This window comes from Buceros rhinoceros, unplaced genomic scaffold (assembly GCF_000710305.1).
Source record: "Buceros rhinoceros silvestris isolate BGI_N320 unplaced genomic scaffold, ASM71030v1 scaffold2620, whole genome shotgun sequence".
NCBI lineage: Eukaryota > Metazoa > Chordata > Aves > Bucerotiformes > Bucerotidae > Buceros > Buceros rhinoceros.
In genome coordinates this window covers 76027-87426 of record NW_010388879.1, presented here as the reverse complement: position 1 = coordinate 87426, position 11400 = coordinate 76027, and the positions used below count along the sequence as shown (strand labels likewise).

Here is an 11400-nt window from a genome sequence, read left to right as displayed (position 1 = left end):
TCCTGTGCTGTCACTCAGGTGGGCTGAGTGTCATGTGCCACAGGCCAGAGCAGCCCTGGAGGCGGCCAGAGCCCCATGTCACGTGTGGAGGGTAGGATTCAAGCTCCCAGATTTCAGGGGGAGCAGGTGAAAGCTTCTGCTCAGGGGGATTTGGTGCATGGTTTGGTGGTGGCCCAGAAGAGTCCCTTGCACAATTTTGATGGCTGTCACTGCACACTTTAACCATTTTTTTTTCCCCAGGAAAAGCACCAATTCAGACATCGTCTGCCTGCCTGAATGGACCATAACAGCCGGGGAGTGGGATGGGGAGGGGAGCTCAGATGGGAGGGTGGCGCCCAGAGAGGGGTCCAGGTCCAAGCCAAGCTTGGGCTTTAACTGGCTCCGCAGCTGTGAAGCCTGCGTTTCTTGTATGGAAAATGCCGTGTGCCCTCCTGCCCTGGGAGCTGTATAAACTTGTTGGCTTTTCAGGTGGTGCCATTGCTCAGTGTGGCTGAAGCCCATCAGCAGAGAAGAGGGATACGTGTCGGCTGTCCGTGTGTGGACGTGTCCACCAGGAGCTGCCTCTCCTCGGGATGGCGTTTTTCACACTCTCGTGGTTTCCAGACCGTGTGCTGGGCCTAATGGGCAGCACCTCTTAAGTATTGTTTGGAAAAGAAAACAGATTGCAACTTTGCAGTGCTAATATGCAAACGAGCACTGTGAAGGGAAGAAGAATTATTTCTGCTGACGGCAGCTAATGTTCCGTGAAAGTAAAATCACAAACCGCCTTGCACCTGGCCTGCTGGAATGCTGAAGGAGCAATGTTCCTCCAGTGCCCCCACGGCGGCATCGCCTCCGTGCTGCCAGCATGGAGGAGAGCAGCCCTTCCCCTGCCCTCCGGCACCTCGTGGGCTGTGTCACTGGATGGGGAGCTTGGCCTGCGAGTGCACGATGGAGTAAAGGAGCTGAGATGAACTTGGTGTTGTTGGCTCTTGTGGCTGGGCTGTGCTGTGTGACTCTTGTGATATTGGATATATTTAAGCTTCAGCTGAAGTGATGTGGTTACATGGAGCTCTTGGCATTTGCTTTCAAGAGCCAAAGTTCTCCTGCGCTTCAGCAGCGGAAACGTAAACGTGTGAACCCTAATGGTTGCTGTGTGAGCACCAGAAAGAATATTTTAAAATTATTGTGCATGCATTTAAAATGTACAGTGTGTGTTTGTCTCATGTTTTTAACTGGTCATGACTCCTTCAGGCAGCCAGTGAGGGGACAGGGCTGGAGCAGGACGGAGGGAGCTCACGATCTTCATTGTTTGTGGATCTTTCAGGAAAACAGTTACCAAAAGATACGCAGTTGTTGGGAAAATCTGTAGAAAGTGATGCATGATATGTGCATGTGTGCCGGGAGGCAGGAGCCTTGAACAGGCAGACGAGGATGCCTGTGGGAGATGGATCTTCTGATGCAGAGATTTCCAGGATGGTGGTTGGTTCTGGGGCCGCATACAGGTCACTTAAAATGCCTGTAGCTTAATTTCCTTTCTAGTCCCACCCTCTTCCTTGTCTGTTAGATGGGTAAAACACAAAGACGTTTTGAGGCAGGGTGAATTAAATGTTTGTAGGAGAGTTTGGAGGCTCTCCAGCAGATGTTTTGAACTAGATTCTGTTCTTGTCTCTCTGGTGAAGGGCAGCAGCAGGAGCTCCATGATTTAACACTGGCTTCAGATTGAATGAGCTCAGAATATGCTCCTTCTCCTGCTTTTTAACGCATACTGAAGTGTTTATAGCTGTTGACATATATTTTAAAGGTATCAATTGCTCCCTGTCTCTCACTGTAGCACGGACCAACTTTGATCACAGGGGAAATTTCCAAGGCACCAATTTCTGGCAGAAACGTAGACTGGAGTTTATTATAGCAGTGATGGAGGCGCTGCTCTAATTCACAAATACGTTTTGTTAACCAAATGCTACAGCTTCCGTAAACAGATATATCGTGTGACATGAGATCAGTCTGTTTCCCGACACAGGCAGGGATGTCTGCTTTCTGTCCTTTGTTCGGTCGGCTTGTGCTTTTCTTAAAGAAAGCGGCTTGTCCAGGACAGGGGCCGCAGTTGTGTGTGTGGCAGCAGACGTCTGGATTGCTGGAGAGGAATGAGGAGAGCAGCTCTGCCGCAAGAGTTGTGCCCCTGGCAGTGTGGGGTCCTCCCGCTGCTGTCCCCCATGTCCCCATCCTCTGCAGCTGCTCACTGGGGATGCCGCGGGCTGCAGAGCTGGCTCCAACTGCAGCTTGGCCTGCCCTTACCTGGAATCCCATCCATGGGCAAAACCCCACCAGTGCAAGACTGGTTTTAGCTGGTGAGCCACATCCACCAGGCCAAAGGTGGGTGATAGCCTCAGTGGGCACAGAGCAGCCGTTCTTGATGGTGCTAGCCAGCACAGGACCTGCTCGGCTGCAGGTGATTTAATGCTGCAGCACAGATAGGTTTGTCTCGCTGTCCCACAGCAGAGGTGGAGGTGTGTACCTGCCTCACTGGGCTGGCCTGAGGAAGATGAACGTAAAAATGCGGTGGGGCTCAGGCAGTGCCGGTCTTGGCCAGGTCAGTGTGTGTGTTACCCTGGTGGATACAAAAAGGGTCATTGTGGCAGCTCCTGCTGTACTTCTGTGGCATTTTGTTATCCCTGTCACCATCCAGAGATACTTCAGGCTTGCAGGGTGTCTTGAATGGTGGCACTCCTGGCTGTCCCAAGATCACCAAGGCCCTGAGCCTTTGGGACTGGGCAGTACCACGTCTCTGCCTGTTCTCAGCAAAAGATGCTGCTTTTCTGTGGTGAAATTCGAAGTGTGTTTGTGCAAATCTCCATCGCTGCAGGGCTGGAAGCAACACAGCATCTAGCAGGGTGTTCTTAGCCCATTGTTGGGGGTTGTGTGTGACCACATGGAGTTGAATCTTGGGTTCTTGCTGCAGGTGGTCCTGTGTATTCTCTGCACCCTTTTCCTGTTGGGATCTCAGAGCACTGAACTGCAGCGGGATGTGTGTAAGCTCAGAGTCCTAGCACCGCTGGCCTGCTAGAAGAACAAGAGGATTGGGAATGTCTTGCTGGCTCCTGCGAGCTCTCTGAGACCAGGTCTCGGTGCCGGCTCCTCTGACTCTCTCGCTCTGTTTCAGAAATGCAGTGTTGGAACCTGTTTTCCCATCAAGCTAAGGAGACCCTGGGGACAGCTGCCTATGCGCTGGTGGGCATAAATTGTTCTGGGCAATTAGGCCTGACTGCAGGACTTGATTGTGGAGATGGGAGCCAGCCCCAGGCCTGCTCTGCTCTGACGGAGACAAGCTACTCTGTCCCTCTAACAGCACAGCAAACATACACGTGCCCTGCAGCCAAGGAGAGGGTGGCACTGTGACAGTCTTGCTTGGCTCTTTGTGCCACTGTTGTCTTCAGCTTGATTTCAGCTGTGAAAGGCATCCCTGAAGGACGTGGTCTTACAGGCAACTGCGAGGTGAGGGCCACCTTGTCTAGAGAGAGTGGCTGCCAGTGCCCACGTGAATGAGGAGTTGCCTCTTGGAGCGGTTTGTTCTGCACCTCTTTTTCTTGCAGGGACCCCAGTGCCTCTCTCTGGTGGTGGTCTTGGCTCCGTAGGTATGTCATACCTTTTGGAGAAACGTCTCTGGGGGTTTATGCAGTGCCAACTATTCTGCTGGGTGCGGTCATTACCAGCTTAAACTGATGTTACAACATCTTACTGGTGCTGCCCTTCCTTCTTTTCCTTCCTCTTTTCACTGCCTTTGCTGCTGCTGGTCCTGCTGTGCCACAGCAGCCCCTGATGCCCAGGAAAGAGCGGTCTTCATGTTCGAGTCATTTGTTGGTTAATTGGGGTTTGGGTGTTCTTGCAAGAACCTTGTCTTCCCAGTTGATGGTGTTAGTGAATGTGTGCTGGAGATCTGATGGGGACAAGGGAAGTTCTCAGCCAAGATAGCAGCAGGTCAGAGGGAAAACTCAGAGTCCTCATGTAGTTTGTAACTTGATCTGAGCGTGGCAAAGAGCCTTGCTTTCATCAGTACTTCATATTATTAATGCCAGAGGAGGAATTAACGAGAAATCATCTATGGAGTCATCTTTAATTTGCCCTGCTGTGGAAAGCTGTTTTTTCTGCAGAGCATTTATCATTCTTACATCCCCCTTGGTAGAGTAAGCGTTGAGTAACGTGTCGTTGTTTTGCAGGAGCATTTTGAAGTCCAAGAGTAGCCACCATGCTTTTTGGCAAGCATTTGGGGTGCGCTTTGCCATGTCACGGCTGGTGAGCAAGCCCTGAGATTAACGTGATTGAATGACTGTTTTAATTTCAGCCCTGATGGAGCAAAATTAGCTGCAATGATATGTGTGTGTTGAATAAAATTGTAGTTTTATTAGCTGTAATTGCTGAAGAAGACTTTTTAAAGACTTGACTGCTGGGGGAAAAAATTGCTAGCACTGGAATTTGTTTTTGCACAGTGTGGCATTGATTATTATCGTGGTGCATAATGTGTCAGTCCTCGGTTGGTAGGTCATCTCTGCGAGACACTGGGAAGCGCTCAGCGAGGGACCTCTCCGTGTGCCTCCAGCCCCCCGGGGAGCACTACACAAACTGTGCCAGATCCGCGGAGGGTACGAATCTCTCACCAGGCAGCCAGGGCTACCTAGTGGAGCTGTAGCAGTTCCTGCTTTCAGTCTGGGATGTCTCTGGTTTGCTCCCTGGTGTATCGGCCAACACAGCAGCTGTCAGGGCGAGCACAGGAGTGGAGCCCGTGAGCGTGGTGGGGTGGTAGAACGGGGACCAGTCCAGCTCTGGGTTGGGAGCCTCTGGTTCGGTGTGGTCCTGTGTGCTGGGACACAGTGCTGCAAATGCTGCGGGCTGGCAGGCTGGGGCAGGGAGGGATGCAGTCTGGGCGATGAACTAGGATGCTGAGGGTGCCTTCAGTCGGGAAGGAGCTGCCTGGGAGGGGGGGGACATCTTTGACAGAAAGAGGGGAAAAGGTTAAAGTATTTGTTTCTTTGTTTAATTCCATTGTAATCAAACCCAGAAGCCTGCTGTGGGGGAACCATTTTTTTCTAACTGTCTGGTATGTAATATGCATTTGTCTTAATTTATGTGGGGAGAGGTTGTAAATCTGCAGAAGCGCGTTGCTGGCGCTTGGATTTCACATGCGCATTTAAAATAATAGCACCTGACAGTTTACTAGCAGCTAAGAGGTTTTTCTGCTTCAGAAAGCAAAATATTGGTGGAGTTGTGCAATGAGTATAAATAATTTGAGAAATTAGACCAGAATATCCCGCACACTTTTCTTGGGAGAGCAGAAGGAGTGATAGACCTGTAAAGTTCACAAGTCAGGGATCGGAGAGGGTGGAAACACCGCCCAGCCGTGTGTAGCTGAATGTCATCCTTCTGTAATTTCTTCTCTCCCAGGACCCAATCTGAACTGCCACTGTGTTCGATTACAGCGCGTTATTTCATTTGTCTGCCTTAATTCTTTCTTACCTTGAAGGGATGGAGAACATAGCACCAACTACTTGGGACTGTTGGAAATAAACAGCCTCTCCGTCCCGGGGCGCGGAACATAAGGAAGGAACATCTTGACCTGCTTGGAACGTGTTGGAACCTCAGGGTCTGGATCAGGAAAAACTTTCCAGGGCTGGATGAGGAGGATTGTGAGGCATAAAGGCTGCTGTGTGTCCATTCGGGGTAGTTATGGAAGTCACTAGTTTCTCTGAGGAGGTTTTACTCAGTGAGCAAACTTGATTCAAATGGAAAATAAAAAGAGCTTGGAGATGTGAAATAGTGGCTGGGCTTACTCCTGCACGTGTGCAGGCACCTCGTAAACGAATGGTGGCTTTACCGGCTGCATGGTCGTGGCCATCTCTTGGGTGTGCCAGTCTGTACAGACATTGTGCGGTTGTAGAAACACAAGACCAGATGTGAAATTTTCCAGAAAACGTCCTGGTTTGGTCATCTCAGCTTTCAGGGGCAGCACTGTGCTCCCGTTTCTGGAGCACTGTCCCCAGGAGCTTGCAGAATCGCTGCTGGCCTTTGCAGGGCACTCAGCAGCTTCATTAAGGTGTGGGCGGCGATGGGCTGGCACCGGGTTTGATCATCTCTGACTGCTCAGGGCTGCCCTGTGGAAAAGAGAGGAGTTGAAACTCCTCAAGAGGGAAGTGGGAGGAATGAAAAGGGAATATTGCGTGTTCTTGAGCCGGGCTAGATCAGTTGCATTAAATTCAGAGCCTTTCTGAGTACAATTAATAGCTATTTTATTTAGGTCACCCTGGTTTTGTTGCTTTAAATGTATGCCTCCATTAAAGTGGAAGAAAATCAAATACATTTATCTCTGTGGAGCCTTTTGTGAACTGGTTGGGCATATTTTAAATAACCCAGGGTACTGTTAGGATTATTAAAGCCTTTGGCTCCTCCAGGTTTTTCTTTCCTCCTATTCTTCCCTATTCCTCCTTCCAGGCAGTGAGTAATGAAGAGGTATAGCCCTTCTTCTTCCAGAACCCCAGGTGGATTGGGGGGAAAAAAAAGTTAAATAAACTAAAGCCTATTAGTTAGGCTTTATATAAGAAACTGGGTCTAAATTGGATATACCTATGAGGCATGCTGGGACAGAGGAGAAGTCTGTTGGCTTAAGTGTCCATTTGTAACTTGTATTATCTGGCAAGTCTTTTTTTCTTCTCCTTTTTATTTACCTTAAGTGCTAAGACCATCCATTTAGTAATACACTCTCATTAGTTCGGATTAATCAGCTCCTTTAAGCCTCCATATTGAGCCATACATCTGAAAAGAGACACGTTTTCGGACGGCCAGCTGCTTTCTGAGCACGCTGGGTGGGAGGTGGCTCTCTGCATGGTGGCTTGGCATCTCACACCGGTACTGGGAAATCCAGCTCCTTGCTGGCGGGCTGGTTTTCTCAGTGCCCTGAGAATATGTTCTCAGGAGGCTGGTGAGGGGGTTCCACTGGCCTGTGGGGTGGGTGACCAGCCAAGCCTTGCATGTGGCAATTACATCCTCCAGTCCTGTTTCTAACCCTGGAAAAACCTTCCTTCTCATTTGTAAGCTGGTTCCATGTTTTGAGTTGAGACTGGGAAAACTTGCACTTCAGGCATCTTTAAATGACTGGGTGGGGAAGGGAGCCTCAGGCTGGAGGAGAGGGTTAACTTTTTGCTGGTCGCAGCTCCTGAATGTACTTGAGTTTTGTCTGTGGGTTGTTTTTGGTTTTTTTTTCCTTCCCCTGCAATAGGGATCAATTTGCTTACTACAGGGTTTACTGCCGGTTACCTTGACTGTGTCCCTTATTTCTCCTTGATGAAAACTTGAACAAGCCGCTTGTGTTTGATTCACAGAGAACCGTGAGAAACGGGCTGTGTGTGTGAGGCAGTGTGGTTTTCTCATTCTATTCAGCCCTTTGTATATTCAAATTCTTCTAGTTTCAGTTCTTGCTGTTCTGCCAGATTTCCATACCATTGATGGGTTTTCTGAATTAATAAGTTTCTTCGCCCCCCTCCCTCCCATACCCTCGCCACCTTTTTACAACTGGTGAAAAGTTTTTCTAAGCGCGCTGCCCTCTCCATATTGATTTTCTTCTCTTGCTTGTCTAACCAGCTCTTAGATGTTTTATTTCACAAAGCATTAATAGAATTTTCCTTTTGCCGTTGCACTTTATCTATTCAGGAGGTTTCAAGAAGTCTCATTGTGTCACCGGACTATGGAGGAAAGAGGCTATTCTTCTGTTACAATGGCTGCCCTAAAAAATAACGCAGGGTGGGGTAAACTCAGAAAGGGCAGAGACGGAGATAAAATGTTCTGACCTTAGGAGACAGAAAAGATAACCAATTAGACATTGTTGAAAGGGCACCAGCTGGCTTAAAGAACACCCCACTGATTATTTTTTCTTAAAGCCATGCTTGGTCCACTCTGAAACTCGGCTGCAGAGCCGCTTCCCCCCTTGCAGGCTTTCAGAGTTGAACCAACCCTTTCATAGGGAGCTGCGCGCCTGGTTCTGATCCCAGAAGTAGGTAGCGCTGCTTGGGGGGATGAAGTGCCCACCCCCAGGGTGTCTGCGCACCTCGGGTCCCAGCCAGCACGCTGGAAATCGCCTGGATTAGCCCATGCAGGCTGCGTTTGTCACTGCTAATAAGGATCTATTTGCATAAAAAAGATCTCTGCCAAGATCATCATTCCAGCAAAGCGGGGCCTTAGTACACATGGCAGAAAACGTTGTTTGCCCAGAGGACGTGTGTCTGGTGGGTGAGAGACACGTCACGTTGTGCAGGTGGGAGAGGCGACCAAAACTGCAGATCCTCGCTATGACCAGGACCTGGACCCGGAGCCCCCTTGTGTGCCTGGTCCACTGCCAGGACATGTCCCTCCTGTCACGGCAGCACTTGGAGGAGCAGGATGAAGCTGCACAGGAGGTTCAAACCCGTGGTGGTGCTGCAGTGGCAGAGGGTTTTGCATCCCGCAGCTCAGGCTTTGGCCTGCTGGGAGACTTCAGGCTGAGACGTGGCCGTGCTGAAGTGAGGTTAGAGCTGTGTTGTGCCTCATGTCATGTCTCTTCTCTCCCTACAAGCAACACAAGCAGCTTTTCTCAAAGTCCCCATAATATCCTCGCAGGAGGAGGTGTCATTTTGAAATGACTCTGAAAGGGCGAGGATCCAGCCAGGAGAGCCTGTGCACAGCAGCACCCTCCGGGGTGTGGGTCAGGGGACCTGCTTGGGCTGGTGGGATGGGTGCTGCAGGGTGCCTGAGACCTCGCTGAACTCTGGCGTGGGGTTTGAGGCACAGAACTTAAACTGGAAGAGCTGCATGTTGAAACTTCTGCAGCAGTGATTGGTGTGGGGAGAAAAGGGTGGTCTGCCCACCAAGGCAGAGGAAGCAGCGATGCTCTAGGAAACAGCACCAGGTGCAACATGTAATTTTTAGTTCCAATGAGGCCAAGACCTGCAAGAATGAAAAAATAAAGATTGCTGTGCAAATGTAACCCCAGAGCAGAGATAAGCAGTTGTGGTAGGGTGAAGGGGAGCTCTGTCCTTATCTGCCTTCTGATATTACTCATACTTGTGAATTTTTTTCCTTGAAGTGAAGAAAAACAGCAGGACAAGTAGCCCTGTGCTTAATGTGGTTTGGATTTTTCAGTGCATCAGCATCTTCAGGTCTCATTCAAGATGGGTATCGAGGAGGCCTGTTCTCCTCCTCCCTCTCAGGTCATTGCTAAGGCATTTTGCAAACCACTTGGACTGAAAAAGTTCAGAACAAGTTAACCAGAGGCAGATTTTTAGATTAATTTAGGCATCGTGTAAGGTTTTGCTGCACTGCGTGATCTGCGTGGGCACAAAGGAAGAGGTCAGCACAAAGTGGCCCCAGGTAGCTGGGGTGAAAGGGAGACCCTTTAGTGCCCTGTCGAAGGTGAAGAGAGCGTGTAACTGCATTGTAAATCACTTACCTAAATAAATGATGTCCAGACAGCCAGAATATAAGAACATGGAAGTATCGCCAAAATTACTGGGGATGAAAAACCCTAAAAAGCCCCACCCAAACTAACAAAAAACCCGCTCCCACAGACAGCCAGTGGAGTCCTTTAAAGAACAAACCCCATTCTTTAAGGATCTTCTCCTCTCCTGCAACGTCTTCCAGTGCAGCAGTGGTGTTGGTTTTCATCAGCCCCTGGTCAGGAGCAGCAAGTCAGTAATGCCTTTCAGAAGGACTGCTCAGGACGGTGCGGGCAGGGTGCGGGACCGACCTGCCCCAGCTCGCACAGCCTCTGAGCGACAGTTTAAAATGTGATAATGCTGGAAAATAAACCCCAGCACAACATCCTTCTAAAATAAGTGCAAAATTTTAGGTGTGGCTGCGCAGATTACATGGAGGTGGAATAAATCATGCAAATAGTAATGAAAGTTGAAAGCAATTTGGTTGCACTTCAATACGTTTCATCAGTCATCTCTCTTCTGAAGTGGAAATGCCAAGCCTGATGCGAATTAAACTTTCTCCCTCCTCCCTCTCCTCTCTTTCCTCTGGCTTTTCAAAAGGCCTTTTGAAAATCTCTGAATACCTTTCTCAGCTGACCAGATTTTACCCTGCTCATGCTTCTTGTAACCTTCTAATTCTCAGCCAAGACAGTGACTCTAATTTGGAGAGGTCCTGGGCTTGATTTGCATCCACGATTCCTCTCTTGGCCCTTCCTTACCTCCCTAAAAAAGGGACGAAGGCTGAGATGAGGCACAGCCAGGGACCCAGGAGAGGTGGAAGAGCTCCTTAGATACTTGGCTTTTTAGGGCAGCAGAATATTTAATGTTCACTTTTCTGCTTCAGGATCAAATGTCAGCTCGGAGGGGGTTGAAAGCTGCAGATTTCCAAAAGGAAGAGCTGACTGAGCAAAAGCCAGGAGATCTGACGGATCGTTTGTACCCAGCTGAGGCTGCTCCTGCCTTTGTCTTCCCTTCCCAGTTTGTCTGTCATGGCTTCACAAACCATCAGCCAGTGTGTTAAAGCATGCATCTCCCCGCTTCTGTCTTGCAGGTAGAGGACGCCATGCTTATGTTTGACAAGACGACCAACAGACATAGAGGTAAGAGAGAACCGGAGCTCAGCCATTGCGTTTTGTGACAGCTTCTGCTTGGTGAACACAGCCAAAAATCAGTGTCAACACGGTGACCCGGTGGCTAAATCCCTCTGTCCTGCAGGTGTTGCAGTGGAAGGGCTGTTTGGCATGTAATGCCGTGTGTCAACGTGGGTTTTCTATTAGAGATGACTTTTCTGGTCAGTTTAATGACTTACCTTTGGGAGGATCATTGTCAGGCTTGGTGGCATCCCTGGATGTGGTAACGCCCAGGGAGCTGGGTGTGGTGAGGCTGCAGGGAAGCAGAGGGTTTGTACCACGGTGGTGAGCATTACCCCTCCGCCGAGGTTTCAAGCATGCTGGAGTTTTGAGGCAGAGGTCTGCTTGTCCTCCAGTGGTGGTAGCTCAGAGTAAGCAGGATCTCCAGAAGAGGAATTACTCTCCACATATTTCACAAGAGAGACGAGGTTTCATCACTGCTTGTACGGTTCTGTGAAAAGGAGCTGAGGATCATTTTCAGTGTTATGGCTGTTCCTTTCAGTGGAAATAAATGATGCTCCTCTGTCTCTCGGCTAGCAGTTTGCGTTATCACTGCAGCAGAGAAGCCAAGCTCCAGGCAGAGAGCAGCCCAGGGGCTGCTCCATTCACCTGGGAGCAGGGAAACGCACCTGGGCTCTCGCAGCGACACCAGAAGCAGCACTGGGGCAGGGTCCATTCTCTCCAAACAAGATCGATTTTATGTCGCCAATCTCTCTGCTTTAACATTTCGTGTGTTTGGAGGCAACGCAGCAAGCCAGCGCTGCTTGTGGCTTCTGCCCCCGTGTGATGGCGTGGCC

The 11400-nt window shown here is 49.7% G+C and overlaps 1 protein-coding gene across 1 annotated transcript in view; it reads left to right on the top strand.

The window, feature by feature from the left end:
- Window positions 1-11400, top strand: part of MSI2 (musashi RNA-binding protein 2) — a 129796-nt gene that overhangs the window by 55416 nt on the left and 62980 nt on the right. Inside the window, exon 2 of the mRNA XM_010131733.1 lies at window positions 10525-10573. Within this exon, the coding sequence (XP_010130035.1) occupies window positions 10525-10573 (49 nt within the window). The remainder of the gene's footprint in view (window positions 1-10524; window positions 10574-11400) is intronic.